Raw genomic sequence first — 21078 nt, forward strand, 5'->3', positions numbered from 1 at the left:
GTGGTGAAGGTGACTTCCAGAAAAGAGAAAAGTGACATGACAAATTTTCACAGCCGCCTGATTTACTCACACATTTGAAATATTGCAACCTATATTTTGTAGTCATTAAACAAAATATTTTACATATGAATATGGTCCTCCATGACACCACCAATATAGAATTTTTGTCCCTATCAACTCTTTCCCTAAAGGGTGATGTATTCTTTAGATTTTGTTAGACATTTTTCATGTATTTAGGAATAAAATTGAGATTTGACCATGATACCAATGTCTAGGCAATGAGTGTAGACTGCTGAAGAGGAAAACAGGGAGAAAGAAAATACAAGCAAATAATGAATTCATAGCATTTCAGATGGTGACAGGTATGTAGAAAAGGTGAGCTGGTATAAAGGAGAGGGTGACTATGGCTTCCGTTTTTCATGGATATTTGCAATGCTATCTGCAGACAAGGTGACATTTCTACATTGACCTCAAGTAAAAGAGGGAGGGAGATGCAGGATTATGTGAGGTAGTGTGTTCCCAGCAGGGGTAATGTCCAGTGCAAGGAAGATGGTCATTTTCAATGTTCAAGTCAAAAAAGTGAAGCAGGTGTTGCAAGGTGATAGAACATGAGAAAGTGATGAGAGATAGTGTCACACAAATTGAGGATGGAAATGGCCTTTCTGCTACTGCTGAAACCCCAGGACACAGGGACTTCCTATTTCATGCTACATATTGCACTTTATTAATCTTATTGTAAAAAGGTCCCAAGAATTGATACTGAATAAGACTTTGATTGAGTTTTGGTTCCAGCATTTTAAGAGTCACCCTGGAATATGTGAGACCTGATACCTCTGTTCTGAGGACTGCTTATGCCCCTACAAGTAATCAACACACACACAGAGTGCACTGTGCCTCCTGCATTGTGTTATTTCCATGTCTTTCTCAGCCGTAGTCTTATTGTTTACACTAAGAATGTCTAAACCCAAGTTGGTCTCATCAATGATCTTTCCTTTGTACACTGCAAAAATAGTTCACAGAAATTCCAATTCTTAAGCTTCTCATGGACAAAAAAACCTGGAGCCTTATACTGAGATGGCCATTTTTTTGTGTTTAAGCAAACATAAAATATCTGTTCAATAAAAGAGAGAGAGTGGGTGAAAGAGAGAGGGAGAGGGAGAAAGAGAAAAAGTGGGAGAGAGAGAGATGGGGAGAGAGAGAGAAAGAGGGAGAGAGAGACTGTGAGAGAGAAAGGGAGAAGGAGATAATGATGAGGAGGAAAAAGATCCAACAAGCTCAGGTGGTCCCTAAGATGCTATGAAGAGGACAAATTTTCATTATTCCTGGCAACATTCCAACCCTGATTACATTCCCTTGATGCCCAGCAAAAATAATGAGAACAAAAGTTAATTTGTCCAAAAGACAAAAGTAGTGATATCTTTGTGGTGTCAAACATCTTACATATTGTATATCAAGGATAAAATAAGCAAAGGGGCTAACCAACACTTCACAAAATAAAACATATAAGGTATCACTCAAAGTGGGTACTTTTAGTATCAAGCAACAGAAGACTTGTTTTTCCTATGTCTATCCCATAATTATATGACCAGTTCCTTTTTTATATGGTCAGATAGGGGATATGATTAGTTCCTTCCTCACTTTTCTTCTGTACAATCTTGCCTTTGCTGTTCTTGGGCTTTGGGTTTTTATCTCTCTTGCTCTCTTTTTTTCTTTTTTGGCTGCACCTGTGGCATGTGGAAATTCCCAGGCCAGGGATCTAACTTAAACCTCAGCAGGGACAATGCCAGATCCTTAAGCTGCTGTGCCACCAGGGGATTCCTTGGATCTCTTTTTTGACAAACATGATGGGCTCACTCTAATCCTGATTCTGGACTTCATATGACATGCAAAGTCATCCCAGGACCGTGTTCTATCAATCCTTCCCACACTGTGACAATTCTGTATTCTTATACTGGTTTTCTCATATGATTGTGCCTGAAAACATGGTCAGAGCACATCTATCTCACTGTATTCTGTTCTCATTGTTAGTTTGTATGAACCAAAAGGTCAAGGACCTCACCTGCTCTGTTTACTTTTGTACTCTTCACAAAACTATGGGGCTAGATGTGCTCTTGTATAGAAACACATCTAAGAGTATGAAAAGTTATAAAATGAGACTAAAGGAAAATTAAAGCAGATAAAAATTTAAAAAAAACTAGTGAGCAAAATTGACTAAAGAACCAACACTAACTGAAACATGATATAACATAAAAATAATGATATCAACATGGGTTAATATTTAATTCAGCAAAGACCTTGATAGAAGAGAATATCACATGTAATGTACCTAGAAACTTCTGACACATTTCAGATGTTCCATTATTTTTTTATGGAATGATTAGGAGTTAGGTCTCAGTAGTTATGAATGTTTACCACATGGCATATTTGTGTTTCCTTTTAGTTGGAAAAATTTGGATTGTTAAGTAAAATCTGGCATAGATGGGTATTTACCCAAAAGAATATGAAATTGGTTTCCTCGGTTACCCAGCTTACCCAAAAGAACAGAGGTAGTAGGTCAGTGAAAGAGTAACCAGTACATTTTAGATGGACATCTAGAAAACTACATATATAATTTACAAGTTGCAAGACCCTCTCCAATAAAGCAAGAAGCTCAGAAGTAGGAAGATAAATATATTTAAATAAAATAAATATGTAATATTTTATATAAAAATATCCTCCAAAACTCAAATAAGAAACAATAATCTGTAGAAATTTTTGAAATGTTTATAATTGTGGAAAATTGGCAAATAATACAGGGGCTTATAATAATAATACTTATAATAAGCAAATCAAAATGGTGATCAAATATGTAAAATTTGCTGAAACTGAAAAAGAGTTTAAGAAAACAAGAAATGTCCTTCACACCCATCAAACTGAGAAATAAATGTAAAGAGCGGACACACTGATTGGGCTTCACATTTTTAAACTGGTAGCAAGAAGAGCATTCTTAATTTTGTCACCAGAAAAATAAAGTCTTACAAGTTTGGGAAACAACCCAAAGACAGCTATCAAAATTATGATAGAGACATTCTCTTAAGTTTTCTCAGTCTCAGTGCTACTGACATTCTGAGCCACACCATTCGCTCTTGGTGGTCTGTCCTGTGCCTTGCAAGATGTTTAGTTCATGTCTGGCCTCCACCCACTCCTCTCCAGTATGACAGTCAAATGTCCCTGAACATTGCTTTGTGGCTTCTGGGGGAAAATCCCCCTGATCTGAACCACAATTTAAACTTAAAATCTCAACATATTTTTCTATCATTGATATAATAGCAATTTAAAAGATAGACTATGAAATACTATCAACAGTGTGAGTAGTACAGCCACACTGTGAATATTATGTAGCCACTGATATAATACTTTAATTAATCAAGCAAACAAGCAAACACAGTGATCTCTTGTCTCTGGACTGAGTTGAATTGGCCTCTCTGATCTTCTCACACATGGTCATCTGGGTTACCGGACTCACCTGGATGGGAATTATGAGAGAAAGGCCACTGATGGGAGTCTGAATTCTTCCCCAGATGGCTGATAATGGAGACTAAAGCCTTATTCCAAGACAAGACAGCAGGAAGGAGTGAAGCATCAGTCCCCTAGCCAGAGTTAGGGCTTGAAAGAAAGAAAGAAAGAAAGAAAAAAAAGGCCCTTCCAGCCCAAGACTACACACATGGAGAAAGGCAGACATGGAACTATTTATAGCTCTCTATATCTGTTCATTAGGCACATTTTCCTCTTGTTATTACAACCTCTAAGCACATAATTCCCCTGTGGAAAACTGTCTGGAAGGAAGGAATATTTCCTAATGATTCTCTATTCACTAGGGACCAGGGTTGAAGTCAAGAGAATACAATTTTTTCCCCACTTCTCCATGAAATTGTCTCCCATGCAGATTTCATGAAGATTTCTAAACATCCCAGCACCTTGTCTCAACTCTGAGTTAGAGTTTTCTCAAAGTCTAACTGAGGAATCTGTCTGGATTAGGTTTATTGTATCTTCAAATCTTTGACTTGTGACAATCCAAACTCTGAATCTCCAGAAAATTTCTCTTCCTTTCAACAAGGGAGGAGAAATGAGTTTTTCTTCTTAATAAACCTTGGGCACTACACCTATTGTCTCCATGACACTTTTCCCATAACATTTAGGAATTCCATGCTTACATCTCTAGTTCAGAGCTGCCATTTATTCCTTCATTACAAAATGTTTTTAATGCTAAGGGATATATTGAGATTTTTAAAAAATACTTAAACTTGAGCTTAGCACCTTATAGGGACTGATTTAATATTTACAAATGTCTTTATGAGGAAATACATTGAAGAACTCTGTTCTCAATACCAGAAATGGGGCTTGGAGTGGTTTATTGATCTGGTCAAAGTTAATAGCTGACCTGCTATGGCCTTATGTTATGGGCCTTAATCTATCAGGGTGCTTCTAGTTTTCAAACTCTAGGCCAGTATTTCTCAACCAGAAATGATTTTTCCCCTGGGATGTTTGTCAGTGTCTGAAATGATGCTGCTAAATATCTAAAATCCATAGAAAGCAACCTCATGATAATATAATCCTGCCCCAAATTTCAACATTAAAGAGTAGGAAACATCTCATAGATCAGCTCTTCTTTAACCTCAGTGTACCTACAAATCAATAACAATCCTACTACAAATGAAGACTAATTCAGCAGGTCCTGGTGGGCCCAGGGATTCTTTATTTCTAACAAGCTCCTGGGTGACATTGATGCTGGAGGTTCTGGTCTTTGAGTAGTAGGGTTGTGATCCTGTGATATAGTTAGTTGTAGATAGTTTTAAGTATTCTGAACCAAAAGCTGTCTTTTTATTAATTTTGTGGGAATATTTCCTTATTTCAGAGGTTATGGAAAATTCTTTTTTTAAAAAATATGTGTACTTTATTTGCATTAAAATATGGTTGATTTTTATTGTTGTGTCAATTTCTGCTATAAAGCATAGTGACTGTCATATATATATTATTTGCCTTTCCTATAAGGGAATATACACTTTATAAGAAAGGGAATATATTATATTCCCTTATATATTAATATTCCCTTATAATTATAATTATGTAATATATCATTTTCCCTTATAAGAATACAAAGTCTAAACTACCTACCCTTAACTCTATCACAGGATCACAACCTTGCTACTCAAAGAGTGATCCACTCTGTTCTCTATGAAAGTCTGTTTCTGTTTTGTAGGTAGATTCATTTTTGCCATGTTTTAGATTCCACATATAAGTGATATCATATGGTATTTGTCTTTTTTCTTTCTGACTGACTTCACTTTAGTGTGAGAATCTCTAATTGCATCTATGTTGCTGCAAATGCCATTATTTTGTTCTTTATTATGGTTGTGTAGTATTCCATTTTCTATATGTACCACCTCTTCTTAAACCATTCATCTGTTGATGGTAACTCTATTTTTAGTTTTTTTAAGGAATAGCCATACTTTTTTCCATAGTGTCTATGCCATTTATTTCTGTCTTCTTCATTTTCTTTCATTAGTGTTTTATAATTTTCAATGTATAGGTATTTCCCCTCTTTGGTAAATTATACCAAGATATTTTGTTATTTATTGCCATTGTAAATGAGATTTCAAAAAAATATTCCCTTTCAGATAATTCATTATTAGAGTATATAAATGACAGAGATTTCAGTATATTGATTTTGTATTTGTAATTTTGTGAAATTAATTTATTAGTTCAATTAATTAAATAAGTTCAAAAAGTTCTTTGGTGTAATCTTTAGGATTTTAAAAATATAGAGTATCATTTTATCTGTAAATAGGGACAGTTTTACTTTTCCTTTCTAATTTTGACTTTTTAAATTGCTTTTTTTTGCCTAATTGCTGTGGCTAAACTTCCACTACTATGTCGAATGAAAGTGGCATGAGGGGGCATCCTTTCCTTTTCCCTGATCTTAGAGGAAAAGCTTTCACCTTTTTCACCATTGAGGATGATGTAGTCTGTGGCCTTGTCCTATATAGCCTTTGTTATGTGGCAGTACATTTCCTCTATGCCCACTTATTATAAACAAATACTGAATTTTCTCAAGTGCTTCTTCTGCATTTATTGAAATGATCATAGATGTTTATCCTTCATTTTGTTAATTTGGTGTATCACTTTGATTGATTTGAGGATGTTTAACCATCTTTGCATCCCCAGAATTGTGTGGGTGTGAGGCAAGTTCTCCAGTTTTTGTGTTGCATGAGAATATGCAAGTTCAAGGAAAGCCTTCCGGCTCCACAAGGTCAAGGAGAAGCACTGGGTTATGGCATTCCTGTGAGGTCTAGAAAGGTAGTGGAAGTGCAGTAATGGCATCTACCAGTGGCAGTGGTAGCACAAGGTGGATTGAGAGCACGAAATGTTGCCTACTAGTGCCCTGTTCACTGAGAAAAACTCAACGAGTCCCTGCACCCCAGAAGATGCCTTAAAACTAATTAGTATCCTTTATGTATGGTCTATTTACAAACTGCTGCTTTTTGCTGGGTCCTGGGAATCAATCTGTGCATGAGCTCTTTCAGAGAGTACTTTCCCCTCCCCACTGGCTTTGAGCTTTCCTGTATATAAGCCCTACTGGTTTTCACATCCTCACATTTTGGTGACTTGTCTCTCTGGCACAGGTCCCAAGGGTTGGTATGCCTGATGTAAAAAGGGCAGACCTATTGTTCCTCAGGGAAAAATCTCTGTAAATGTGAGATCCTGCCCATTGGTGGGTCACTGATGCCAGGAGTGTGGTTTTTTGGAGAGACTTTTTCTCTGCCTCTCCTACAATCTTCTTGTGGTTCTATCATCCTTTGCTGTGGAGGAGATGTTGAGCTAGTTTTCCTTTTTTAGAGTAAATTCATCCATATGTAGCTATAGATTTGGTATGTCCATGGTCAAAGTAAGTTGAGGATCTTATGCTTCTACTTGAACTGTTGCCCTATTTGATGTTAGCCAAGTAAGACTCATTTATATCAAGCTTCTGTTGTCTGGGAATGTAAGGGCATACATATTTTTTTTACTTTAAGCAAATAGTGTGTGGGAATATTTTACAACTACAGCAATAGGAATATAATATAGATATTTGTGTAATGAAATTTGCAAAAAATTGAGTTTAACTTCTCAATTTATTCATTAGCTGACATTAAATAAGGGTTTTTTATGTTGAAAACCAACAAAGTGGAAAAAAGCTTCAGTTAATTTGAAGATATTCCATCTTGTTAGCAGATAGAGTGATTTCCTCATTGCATACATGTAAATGTTGCCTATGACACTTCGTGACATTAAGTTAGGAAAAGTAATTCATTATCAAAATTGAGGTCACTTACTCTATTTAAAATTTTTGTGTCCATATTTCTCTATTCATTTATTTCATGTAAATTGAAATTTTCGTTCTTTTTATTTCTATTCACTCCAAATTTCTCTTAAGTTTCCTTTCAATATAAAAGATGTCTCTGTGTGTACATATATGTATGACTGTGCTTATTTGAAAGAAAAAATGTATATTAACACACACAAATAAATATATACAACTTTTATCCTTCAATGTTTTCTTTGGATTGAAAAATGAATTTCCATGCGTTTTATTTATTTCTCACAGCATCCCTATGAAGTTTTGTTTAACCCCATATTACCTTCATACATAATGAAATTAAGGCCCAGGAAGCTTAATTTTTTCACAATTACATAACAAAGCATTTAAAGATATGTGCATTGTCAAATTGTACACAACTTGAATTATGGTGTATTATCTTAGTTTTTCTATAGCTTCTTTATTTCATCAAATTGTACACTTTAAATATGCAGTTTATTGTGTGTAATTTTACTCAGGTAATTAAATGGAAAATACCTAATGGTTCAGGGCTAAGGGTAGAATCTAGAGGACAGGTAGTTGATTCTCACTTAACTTGGGAAGAAGAAGTGTTATTTATGGATGTAGGGCCAGTGAAATTAATTTTAAGTAATTCATATGATAAACTCTTTTCTTGTGTAAGTAGAAGATAAACCTAGATACAGAAATGACCATAAATTGATTCAAGACAGAAAAGCACTACAGCCTTACTCAACATCATGGATAAGACAAAGAAACACAATGTAGAGACTGAGAGCTGACTACACATTCATGAGGAGGACAATAGAATCAGTACAACTTCCCATTAAATAATTTCATTTGGTAATAAATGCATTAGGTTATGCCATTTGCCATAGAATGACTTATCACGCAGTAATAGCTAACTGATACAAGAACCCAAATAAACAGAACTGAGGGCAGTTATAACAATCTGTACATTTTAATTTTTGACATTTGTTCTGATATTTGAGGAGAACATTCATAATCAAGTATATTTAGGGTAACTATAGTAATAAGTGACCACCTTGAGGCTCCCTATTAAGTCGGAGAGGTAGATGGACATACATGTTTGTGCAGAAAAACTGGTGACCCTGAATCTCATGACTGGGCAGGATATCAGGCTCTCTTGTCAATCATCCTCTGATCACCAAGAACGAAGTGATTCCTGAACATGAAGGAGATGTGAAATCGATAAATTGGCATTGTTCATTCACCACTCCTTTTGTATTTATTATATATGTATATTAGGAAATGGGAGTTTTTTGTTTTGTTTTGTTTTGTTTTGTAGAACAATAGAAGGAGTCATGTTTGTAGGGAGCCTTAGAGGTTTTCAAGCAGAAATGGGAAGATACTTCAGTAACAAAATATAAAATACAGTAACCAGGAGTTCCCATCGTGGCGCAGTGGAAATGAATCTGACTAGCACTCATGAGGACCCAGGTTTGACCCCTGGCCTTGCTCATTGGATTAAGGATCTGGTGTTGTTGTGAGCTGTGGTATATGTTGCAGACACAGCTCGGATCTGACGTTGATTTGGCTCTGGTGTAGGCTGGTAGCTACAGCTCTGATTTGACCCCTAGCCTGGGAACCTCCATATGCCACGGGTGGGTCCTAAAAAGACAAAAAAAAATACAATAACCAATCTTTACACCAATGAATAAATCCCTCACCTGTGGGCACTGATCTTCCATGTTTTAATAAATAGATGTATAGCATGAAAAATATTTTCCATAGTAACAAAATATGTGATTTGATATTTTGCTTCCTCATATTCATAGTCTTCTCTGACATTAAGATCATATTAGGTCAATTTATTCCAATTTGTCTTTCTATGTAGACTTCACTGGAGATATATATTTGATAATCAGGTTTTGCCAGTCACTATGGTAGGCATTCTGGACACCAAAGTGAATAGTAAAATAAACCAACAAAACCAGAAGAACAGTTATGAAACTGTGGCAAGTTTGCAGTGTAATTATCTGACATTAAACTTTTTGCTTGTGATGTAAGCGACTGAAACTCAACTTTGGTTTTTTGAAGCATCCACTTCAAAGATAATCATGTCAAATAACCGAATTTCCAGTTGTATGACACAGAAAATATGTAAGTACCAAGGGCCACTCCCACACATAAAGTTCTTGTTTTAGAAAGCCTTGAGTAAACAGATACCAGGTCACCTGTGTGAACCTACTACCTACTTTCCCCTTGCCATACCCTAATTCCATGCATATATATTTTTTAATTTTTATAAAACTATAGTTGATTTATAATATTCATTCAATTTCTGCCATACAACACAGCGACTGTCATATATGTATATATATACATTTTTATTTTCTTTTTTTTCATACTTTCTTCCATCATGTTCTAACCCAAGAGATTGGACATAGTGTTTTAAATTCACCAATAAAGAGTGAAAGAGGAGTTCCTATTGCAGCTCAGCAGTAATGAACCTGACTAGTATCCATGAGGATGTGGGTTCAATCCTTTGCTTTGCTCAGTGGGTTAAGGATCTGGCATTGCCATGAGCTGTTGTGTAGGTCACAGATGTGGCTCAGATATGGTATTGCTGTGACTGTGGCATAGGCTGGCAGCTACAGCTCTGATTCAACCCCTAGCCTGAGAACTTCCATATACCATAGGTGTGGCCCTAAAATGACAACAACAACAGAAAAGAGTGAACTAGCAGAATCCTAGCCATCACACATGCACAACTCAATAAAGGCAGAGCCCCCAGTTGGTTCTCTCTTTTCTCTCTCTCTACCAGAGACCTACCTGCATGGCCCATGGACATGCTGTGTACCCTCTAGGACTTGTGAATTTATTTTTTTGAAGTTCCCAAATAAATATGCATTCATAATAAGAACCAGAGGGCCAATCCAGCTACAGCATAGATTTAGGAAAATGTCTGTGAGATCTTGCCATGTCCAGGTGAGTGCTTCAGATATTCCTAGCCAATAGCATTGTATTCCTATCAATACACTAAGAATTAAATGGAGCAATGTTACAGTCTTCATTGTGAAGAACAGAAGTTAAAATAATAATGAAAGAAGTGATAGACTAAACTAAAATCGGAGCTTCGTATTTTCTTCTGCAATGAAATTACATAAATGGCCTTAGCTGTCAAGTCTATCTTCCCCCCCATATAAGTAAAATACCTAATGATCGTTCCTTCAGAAAAACTAGGGGAAAACTACTTGGCATGATGTATGTCATTTGAGAAATTATTTTTAAGAAACTCCAGTTGTCCGATGTAAGATATGGATATTTTCAAATATTTCTGATTCCAGCCTGGAAAATCTTTGGGAATATATGAATGTGGACATAGGGAAAAACTATCTATAGATTAGGCACAGCAGAGCTTAATAAAGTGAGATCCTTAAATTTTGTGGAGGAGTTGAATCCAAGAATATGGGAATTACAGTAAATAAAGAGGAGGAAAAAGTTTTTCAACAATCTGATTAAAGATTAGCAATTTCTGGCCCTGAGGCTTTGAGTCCTAAAGTCATGAGTATATTTTTGGCCCCAGAACAATGGGCTCTTACATAGCTGCCATCCCAGTGATTCTTCTCAGAGCCCTCTTTATGTCTTTGTTCTTCAGGCTGTAGATGAAGGGGTTCAGCATGGGTGTGATGACAGTGTACATCACTGAGGCAACTGCACTCGAGTGTGAGCTGTGGGTAGCAGAAGCACTAAGGTATACACCTAAGACTGTGCAATAAAATAAGGAGACAACTGAGAGGTGAGATGCACACGTGGAAAATGCTTTATACTTCCCCCGCAATGATGAGATTCTTTGTATGGAGGAAACTATCTTAAAATATGAGTAAAGAATTCCAGTGAGGGAAGCTCCACCATACACCCCTGCTGCAAAATACATCACTGTGTCATTAAGAGAGGTGTCAGAACAGGCAAGTTGGACCACCTGATTAATTTCACAGAAAAAGTGGGGGATTTCCAAGTCTGTACAGAAGGACAGCCACAACACCATTATGCTTTGGAACAAGGAATTCAGGGCACTCATGATCCAGGATGCCAGAACCAGCAATCTACAGAGCAAGGGTTTCATGATGACTGTGTAGTGTAGAGGGTGGCAGATGGCCACAAAGCGGTCATAGGCCATCACTGTCAGGAGGAACATATCCAATGTTGCGAAGAGTATGAAAAAATACATTTGGATGATGCAACCTTCATATGTGATAACTTTGTTCTGTGTCCAGATGTTCTGTAGCATCTTTGGGATGGTAGTGGTGGTGAAACAGATGTCTACAAAGGACAAGTTGGAGAGGAAGAAGTACATGGGTGTTTGGAGATGGGAGTCTAGGCTGACAGCCAGGATGATGAGCAGGTTTCCAAACACAGTGATCAGGTACATGGAGAGGAAAAGCCCAAAAATGAGAGGCTGCAATGCTGGTTCCTTTGATAATCCCATAAGATAAAATTCTGAAACGCTTGTATCATTCTCTGCTTCCATGCGGTAGAGGTGACTACCAAGAAATGAAAAAAAAAAATAGTATGACTAGTTTCTTAAAAATTGGCATTGCATGGATTTCCCCTGTGGTGCAGTGGGTTAAGTGTCTGGCATTGTCACTGCAGTGGCCCAGGTCACTGCTGTGCTGCAGGTTTGATCCCTGGCCCAGGAACTTCCACATGCTATGGGCATGGCAACAAAATTGGCAATGCAAATTTGCTGAAATTCTACAATTTTTATTTTGCATTCAAAAATCGATACAGTAATTTTCCTATGGAAATTTCTCTTTCAAGTAATCCACCGAGCCATCTCTGATAAGGAACGTCTATCCCACATTCAGCTTTTCCCCTGCATTGTCATGCATTCTACACTTTTAATAAGGAATTTATCTTATATTTGGGAAACATAAATTGAAGAATGACCAACTCGTGGACAGAGTAGAGGGTTTTGAGGGACAGTAGTCCCTGTAGTCTCTATAGAAAGAGTATCTGTAAGTAAAAAAACATACAAATTATTAGATGATAATGGGTGCTATGAGAAAAATAAGTCAAGTATGAAGAACAGAGTTAGCAGGGGCATTCTTTTTAACTGCATCTTTAAGTAGACTGAAAAACACTTGAACAGAGACTGTGTGGAAAGAGAAGAGGAGACATGAGTCTATCTGGGTTAAGTATATTCTGGTCAGAGGGAACAACAGGGAAAATGCATTTCAGAAAACCAAGGCCCAAAATAAGCCACTGAGTCTAGAAGAAAGTACAAGAGGGAGAGTGATGATAGATGGTGTCAGAGAATTTGGAGAAATGAGGAGGCCTCTCTGCCAAAGTTGAAACTTCAATTCACAGGGGTCCCTAGTTCCCATGTCCCTCTAACTTTATTAATTTTGTTTCCAAGAAGTATCATAGCCATGAGATCCCTATTACAGGAAACTATATCCAGTCTCTTGGGATAGACCATGATTGAAGACAATGTAAGAAATGGAATGTGTATGTGTGTACATGTATATGAATATATATGACTGGGTCACAATGCTATGCAGCAGAAATTGACATAACACTGTAAATCAAGTATACTCTAGTAACAAAGAGAACAATAAAATAAAACATAAAAAGTAAGTCCTGTGGATAGAAATGTGTCCCTTCCTTATTTTTATTTGTTGATTAATATTCTGGCACATGTATTTTAAGGGTCTCACACTGGAGAATATGGGCTCAGTTGCCTCTTCCTTGCCTTGAGAACTTATCATGTCTCACAACACACAGACACACAGTCACAGACAGATGGACAGACAGACACACACCCACACACATACCCCCCCACACTCACCCACCCACACACACACCCATACTGTGGCCTCCTGGAGTGATGCTGCTACTACTGGGGTATTCTCACCCTCATTCACAATAGTTAGGAAAATAAGGATACAAGACAGCTATTAACATTAGATTACCTTTTGTCTAAAAAATGGAGAAGCAGTACCTAAATTCCAACTGTTAATTCTCCTATAGACATGTAAACATGTGGTTCTATCTTAATATGACCATTTCATGCTCAGTATTAAAAGAAAAATAAAATGCCAATTAAAAACTGAGAGCAAAACCAAGCAGGCCTTGTGGGGTTCCTGGGTACACACGCCTTCCTATGTCCCCCATTTCTTGTTTTTAGGGAATAAATTTCAGCCTCCATGACCTTTCCTGAGTTTCAAAAGGCAGGTTCAAACAGTTGCTAATCAGGGAAGGGAGGGGGTACAGTGACCAGGGAGGGGCAGTCCAGAGATAATACTGCAGCCTTGGGGCAGTGTCCTCATTCCCTTCTTAAGGAATAGATATCAATATCTTTGAGTTTTTCTGCAGCACTAAAACTCACAAAAAATGGAAGATGTTAATGAAGCATTCTTCATTATGGAAAGAAGACCATCAAACCACTGAATACCAGCTTTGAAAACAATGCCTTTACCCTGATCCTCATCTGAGGCCCTATTTTTCACTCCCCAAACCATAAAACCACCTCCCATCTTACCTAATGGGGGACATTCTTTAAGTCATTAGCTTGATGTGACCCTCCTTTGCCTGGCAAAGCAATGAATCTGTTTTTTTCTACTTTTCCCAATACTGTTTCCGAGTTTCTATTTGGCCAAGTTCTGGACACAAGAGGGAAAAAAGACCATGTGGGGAAAAATATCTAATAAGCTCTGGTGATCCCTAGAGTTTGTGATGAGGATAAAACTTCCTAGGTTCTGGCAACTCTTAAGCCCTAGTTATATCCCCATGATGCCCAGAGTAGTAAAGCAGCAAAAAGCATTTTATCCAGAAGAGCTAGGATGGATATATTTACTTTATCAAGCTATCTGAAAGATGGAACATCCTACTAGGAAAATGGGCAAGGAAAATAAATCAAAAACCCACAAAAGGGAAACACACAAAATAAAAAAAATGGAGGTTATAAAAATGATTTGATAAAAGATATGTTATTTAGATATACAATATAAAACTGGTAGTTTGAAATGCTGGCTTTGAATTTTGGATCTGCTCACTTTTATTGTATGAACTTGGAGAACAAATGAAACTTTTGGAAATATTAATATCCTCACCCAAATTGTAGGCTGTATCCATCCTCTCAAGGTGGTTGATGCAGTCATTACATATAAAAATCTTTTTTTTTTTTTTTTTTGTCTTTTTGTTGTTGTTGTTGCTATTTCTTGGGCCGCTCCCGTGGCATATGGAGGTTCCCAGGCTAGGGGTCAAATCGGAGCTGTAGCCACTGGCCTATGCCAGAGCCACAGCAACGCGGGATCCGAGCCGCGTCTGCAACCCACACCACAGCTCACGGCAACGCCGGATCGTCAACCCACTGAGCAAGGGCAGGGACCGAACCCGCAACCTCATGGTTCCTAGTCGGATTCGTTAACCACTGCGCCACGATGGGAACTCCTAAAAATCTTAACATAGTTTCTTCCTGTTAGTAAATGAATGGTTACCTTGGGCAATGAGATTTCACTGATGTTTTTCTTCTTCCTCTTAACTGTCTCCACTGTTTTCCCACCCCTTGGTCCCCAGTTCCACATACTTATTTCAGTTTCTTGTCCTCTTGCCCATCTATGATACCTGGCACCCCTCTTGACAATATTCATAATGACCAAGAGAAATATTTCTATATTACAAAGCAGGTTGTTCAACTCCTTAGCATAACCATCTCCCGGCTGGAGAATGAGCCCCAAATTCCACAGCTTTGATTCCTAGGCTTGATTTTCCCTGATTGTGAGGCAGGATAATAACTCTGCTAGTTAGTGTAGGAGCATGGGCTTTGATGTATTCTTTGATATGGCTATTTATTAACATTTGTGGCTTAAGGGCTCCAGGGAATATCATCCCCACAGGCCTTGTTTACTATCTTGTATCTGTGTCCAGGTGGACATTAATCTCTAACCCACTCCTCAACTGATAGAAAAAGAATGAGAGGAATGGTGACTCTCAGTCTAAGGAAGAGAAGGGCAAAGAAACCATAAAACTTATGGGGGCATTTCCACTCCTAAGACCCCTACTGGAGAAAAGATAGAGATGGAGTAGGCACAGGTAGTTGTAGAAGTCCTGATAAAGGACCATACTTAAAGAGGGAAACTTAGGGGACATTGGGAGGTCACTGTAAGTTAACCCCTGCTCAAGAAAGCCATCAACACAAGGCAGCCTTGCTTGGCTAGTGGAGGCATGAGTCTTGCCTCAGGTCATTGGGTGGGGGATGGGATTAGGCCTACATTCAGATTCTGACCAAGGGCAAGACTTTGAGGATCACCCTTCTGCTGATTTGAATACACAGCTTATGGGATACCAAGGAGCAGCTATTACTTCCGGAAAGAAATAGGCAGGTTGTTCCAACCCCCATTCCCCTTGGATGATAAAACTGTAGCCCACCAGACCCTTGGGGCAGAGCTTTGGTACCTGCCAGCTTGCACCTCTCACAAGTGTCCCATCCTAATACAACGATTTCTTGCTTATTTCTTTGTCTCTCACTGAATTCCTTCTGCATGGAGGCATGAAGAACTTGAACCTCCAGTAAGTCCAGAGATAGGGTGAGTGATTCTAATTTAAAACCATGGGTTTAAGTCCCATTTTGAGTTTAGGCTATGTTTGAGTCCCAGCATGTGGGTTAAAGTCCCAATCTGGGTTTAGGCTGGGTTCGAGCCCCACTTTTGGGTTCAAGTCCCAGTCTGAGTTTTGGCTGAATTTGAGTCCTGGCACTTGGGTTCAAGTCCCAGTTCAGGTTCTGGCTAGGTTCAGGCCATTAGCACTGTCAGTTTCGCAAGGACTGATATAAGTAACTTGGCAAAGACAATGAGAGAAAACCACATTGGGCCGCTTAAAGAAGATTAAGATAAGATAAATGCATATTGGACAAAATATCCTCTGATATAAATCAAATGAAGGGAGAGGTAAGTTTTGTGGCATGTGTAGGATTTTATAGAGTATATTATGGGGAGGCCATTGCATGAGGGACAAGAATCAAAACATCTTTCTGGACCCCATCTTTAAGAGATAAAAGCCCTTTTAGGACAATGGAGATGGAGACACTTCTTCCACCTTCCAGTGAGTCCTGGGAGCTGTTAGTTTTCCTATAATGAAGACTTTGCTTGCTTGCTGCCTATGTGTTCTTGAAGTTCATTCTTCAGCTCCGTGAACAAGAACCTGGATTCCGATAACATCTTTCTGGCATCAATTGAACCACTAACTTTACCTCATGCTACCCTCATCCACAGCAATCTCAAAAATATTGACCTTGAGTCTCAGCTTTACTTGTTGCCTCAGCCACAAGACTCAGAGCATATATACACCTACTTGCCTCTGCTTTCCAAGTCAACCACTGGCTTATTTTGAATTTTTCACCCTTCTCTACCTTTAAAACTCCATCTTACTTTTCAGATTGCTTAGGTCATCTCCTTATGAACCCTCCTTTTAACATTCCCACAGAAAAAGACCATTTTCTCTTATAATAATTTATATATAGTGCTATCACTGTGTAATTTTAATTCCATATCTTTTATTCTCTGCTAGACTGTGAATGCCTTGAGGCATGTGTCAATATTATACACACACCCCAAGTCCCTCAGACTTAGGTTAGTTGGAAAGAGTATCAAAAAATATATATATTGCCTGAATGGATGACAGAATGTGTTCTCACAGAAATTGCTCATGATGAGAGAACAAAGTGAAGCAGAGAAATACTAACATAGGTTGGAAGACATGCCGGAGGAATGTTTTCCATATTCTGAAATCAAGACCTATTTGAAGATCAGAGAATGTGCTTTGTAAGAATAAAATAGAATAGAATAAATAAAACACAAATGCAAATATCAGAGTGTATTATGCCAGAGGAAGGGTTTTTTTGTTCTCTTGATTTAGCTGTGTGTGTTTGTGTATGTGCACATGCATATGTGTGTATTTTTAAATTGCCAATGCACCCATGTTGGATCACATGTAAAAGACATGTATTACCTTTGATACAGTCAAAAAAGTTTCTTATCCATTGCAGTAAACTCAAGTACAGTTTTTTTTTTTTTAATTTTTTTCCCTGCTGATGGAGAAGCAATCTTAAAGGATTCAACAGAAAGGTCAGGTTAAAATGACCTCAGGTTCAAGGGACCACATGCTGACTGCACTTTCATTCCTGCGCTTGCCCCATTACACCATTCACATTGCTGAATTTTTATTCTATATATACTCCTATTTGACCATATTTGCTTTTATATTATCCAATGATTATTGGGTGAGTCTGGCTCTTTTCTCACTTTTCTTATGTGGCAATTTTCCTTGTTAATGAAACTGAGCAGGGTTCTGTGGAGCTCCTGGGCACGAAAGCCTTTCTGTGTCCCCCATTTCTTGTTCTTAGGAAATGGGTCTGGTTCAGCCGCTATGACCTTCCCTGAGTTCCTAGGGACAGGTTCAGACAGTTGCTTATTGAAGAAGGAAGGGGATGCAAAGACAAAGAGGAAAGGTCAAGGAGCAACAGTACATCCTTGGGTCAAGATCCTGGTTCCCTTCTGAGGGATACACATAATAATATAGGCATCTTATATGTCTAAGAGAAAAGTTATATTCCTAGTGCTTCTTTTAGAAATGAATAATTTAAAATTGAACAGCTTAGAGTCCTTCCTTGTCCTTCCCCCGACTTATTTGCACCCTAAACACAATCACCGGTAAGCTAAAGATTAGGCACTCTGAGCATAACTTCCTGTTGGTTAAAGATTATTAGCACATGATATTTTTCAGGAACATTCCTAGTTTGTTCTAATCTCTGATCAATATGCCTTTTTCACAAGTACTGTTATTCTAGGCAATACCCTGGGAGACCACCATCATAATCATACAGAGATCTCCTGACTCCAGCTTTGATGACTAAGATTCCCCAAAGAAAGAAGAATGCATGTCTGTGCCAATTCTGATTCCTATCTGAAAACCTGTTTTTCTTCTTTTTGCTGTAAAACCCCTTACAATTACTTCCAAAGAGGGGCATAGTCTTCCAGGCATTGGCCTGCTATGACCCTCCTTTGCCTGGCAAAGCAGTAAAGTTATTTTGTTTCCTCCTTTACCCAATTCTCTGTCTCTGCATTTCACTTCGGCACCAGCAGACAGAAGTTGAATTTAAGCAACATTATTCTTGGGCTGAGGGTTATTTTTCGTTTGTTTGTTTTGGTCAAATGCATTGGTCACACCATACTTCTGTTTTGATTCTTGTCCCTCATGCAATGGCCTCCCCATAATATACTCTATAAAATCCTACACATGCCACAAAACTTACCTCTCCCTTCATTTGATTTATATCAGAGGATATTTTGTCCAATATGCATTTATCTTATCTTAATCTTCTTTCTTCATTAAAATGTTAGGTCCAAATGGACAGGGACCTCACTTTTTTTTTCTCTTATGGTTTCATAAAGGTGTGAATTTATTTTGAAAAAAATATAGAAAATGGGATTTATAACATGAAAAGAATAGCAGGGGAAATACAAGCCAGATGTAATGCAGTGCATTCAAAACTACTAAAAATTTTTGAATAGAATAGTAAAAGAACTTTTGAAAGAAAAAAATATAAAATAACAATAGTCACATTAGCATTAGTTTTAAATATAAATAAAATTGGCAAAAATCTAAAAAATCAGGAAATGAGATTTTTAAAAATTAGTGTAGTAAGCAATCTATAAAATTATAATTTCCACCTACACAAATATCGACAGACTCAAACATGCTTTTGAAGAACACACAATTCTAAGTTGAATGCAAAATCAGGTGTTCCACAGATGGCAGCAAATGATTTCCATTTAAGAAACAGATTGTGCTCAGAAAAGGCAAAAGGTAGCAGGAAGTAAAAACGTGAAATAAGATGATAATTCATGTATAAGTTTATTATTATGAAGGGTGCAGAAGAATTTTCTATGTTTGCAGAGAAATGAGAGGACAACATATAACCAACTGATAGATTTGACCCCTCAAGATTTATAAACTTTCTCACAGCCCAAAAAATGCATATATACACACACATACATACATACATGCATACATATAAGAATTAAATGGCAAATAGCAAACTCATTCAAAAACTATAATTATTTGTTTGGAATAATGCAATAAAATAAAAATAAGAATAAAGAGAAACTTGAATAGAGAGTTTGGAGTAAAGGAAGTGGTTGTAGGTAAGGGCAGTTTTGGGTGAGATGGTGCCACAAAAATGGTGCCTGAAGCAAACTTGAAGATCCCTCTGCACTGGACCATCTCTCTGTGTTTTCAGGTGACCTCAGTAAATGTTCTAGAGTTTCATTCTTGCTGACTGTTCTCCTGCAGTATCTATTGGGCTCTTATACTCACCAGGATGAGAACTCTGAGAGGAAGCTCTTTGTGTGGATGTCCAAATTCCTCCCTTGTCAGTTGATAATGGAAACTGAAATATTCTTGAGACAAGAAAACAGGAAATACTGAAGAATGGGTCTCTGCGCTAGACTTAGGTATCAAAATACAAATACCTTGCCCCCTCTAGCTCAAGGTCGAACATGCTCAGGCATTGCAGCAGCGGGTATATTTACATCTCCATATATTTGCTGTATCTTCTCAACACATTTTCCATAGTTATGCCCACCATTGAACACACCATTTCCCCAGGGGAACTTGTCTGGCTAGAATGGAATTATTTCCTGCTGATTTGCTATTCCCAGGAGAGCAGGATAGAAGTTAGGTGTATCCAATTTTTATTGCTACTCCAGAGGTCTAAAGGTCTAAAGTTTACAACCCTCATTCAAAGTTTTCTTCAAATCTAAGCCTGAGGAAGCTGTCTTTGAAAGTTATTAGAAGACGTTGAAAGTTATTATAAGACATTGGCTATGGAATTTCCATGACCACCTTACTAAGTGCTCTGACCCCACCCACTCCATGCTACAGTTTAGTACAAATCCAGCATGGCCATGTCAGGGGAAAATATGTGACTGCAGGCTGCATCTGATAGGAGCCAAAGATGCCTACATAGTTAGAGCATCAGAACCTTTGTTACACACATGTTCTCCTCTTGCTTCAGTGCTTCTCTTTTTTTTTTGGACACAGACCCCAGGAGTGGAAAAAAGAAAAACACACTGAAGGGAAAAAAGTCACCTCTAGCCTGAGGCTCAGGGGTTCCAGTGCAGCAACTTGGGAGCAGACCCTAACCCTGACAGAGTGGTGATGGCCACGGAGCAGAGATGAGGTCTTGCCTCACATCCTATGTAGGTGTTAGGTCCTCCAGCAACAGCCACACCTACTACCAAACTGACTGTAGTCAGCTTCTCCATTTGGAAAGATGTGACTGGCATCCACATCAAATCCAGCCCTCCCATAAAAGGCACATGAATTCTACATAGAGGCACTGCCACATATGAACACTCCTTCAAGACTACAATAGGTAACTGTTTCACCTAAATCGAGACGGAGAAATTTAAGTAAAATAAAAAGCCGGAGGAAGTACTTTTAATTGAAAGAGCAACATAAAACATTTAAAATATAATGAAACATAGGTAAAAATTTCATCAGCCAAAAAATTCGAAACATTGGTAATAAAAGTGCTAACTGAATTAGGGAAGAGAATTGATCTAAACAGAGATCATTGAAACTAGAAAATATTAAAAAACACAATAAAAAATAGACAATATCTGAAATAAAAAGCACTGTAGTAGCAATAACTAGCAGGCAAAATGACTGAAAATAAGGAATAAATTATCCAAAGG

At 37.8% G+C, this 21078-nt stretch overlaps 1 protein-coding gene across 1 annotated transcript; it reads right to left on the reverse strand.

The window, feature by feature from the left end:
* Positions 1-10916: 10916 nt before the first annotated feature.
* On the reverse strand, positions 10917-11849 carry LOC100522242 (olfactory receptor 7A17-like). The gene has a single exon (XM_021081763.1). The coding sequence runs from the start codon at positions 11847-11849 to the stop codon at positions 10917-10919; it is 933 nt and encodes a 310-aa protein (XP_020937422.1).
* Between the last annotated feature and the right edge of the window lie 9229 nt (positions 11850-21078).

The sequence above is a fragment of the Sus scrofa genome, chromosome 2 (assembly GCF_054392235.1).
Source record: "Sus scrofa isolate SSC_HxYL_T2T_F1_AM1 chromosome 2, Sscrofa_HxYL_maternal_Yorkshire_Landrace_v2.0, whole genome shotgun sequence".
In the NCBI taxonomy this organism is placed as follows: Eukaryota; Metazoa; Chordata; class Mammalia; order Artiodactyla; family Suidae; genus Sus; species Sus scrofa.

Coding starts and splice junctions, on each gene's coding strand:
- LOC100522242 (XM_021081763.1), bottom strand. CDS start 11,849: ATGGAAGCAGAGAATGATACAAGCGTTTCAGAATTTTATCTTATGGGA.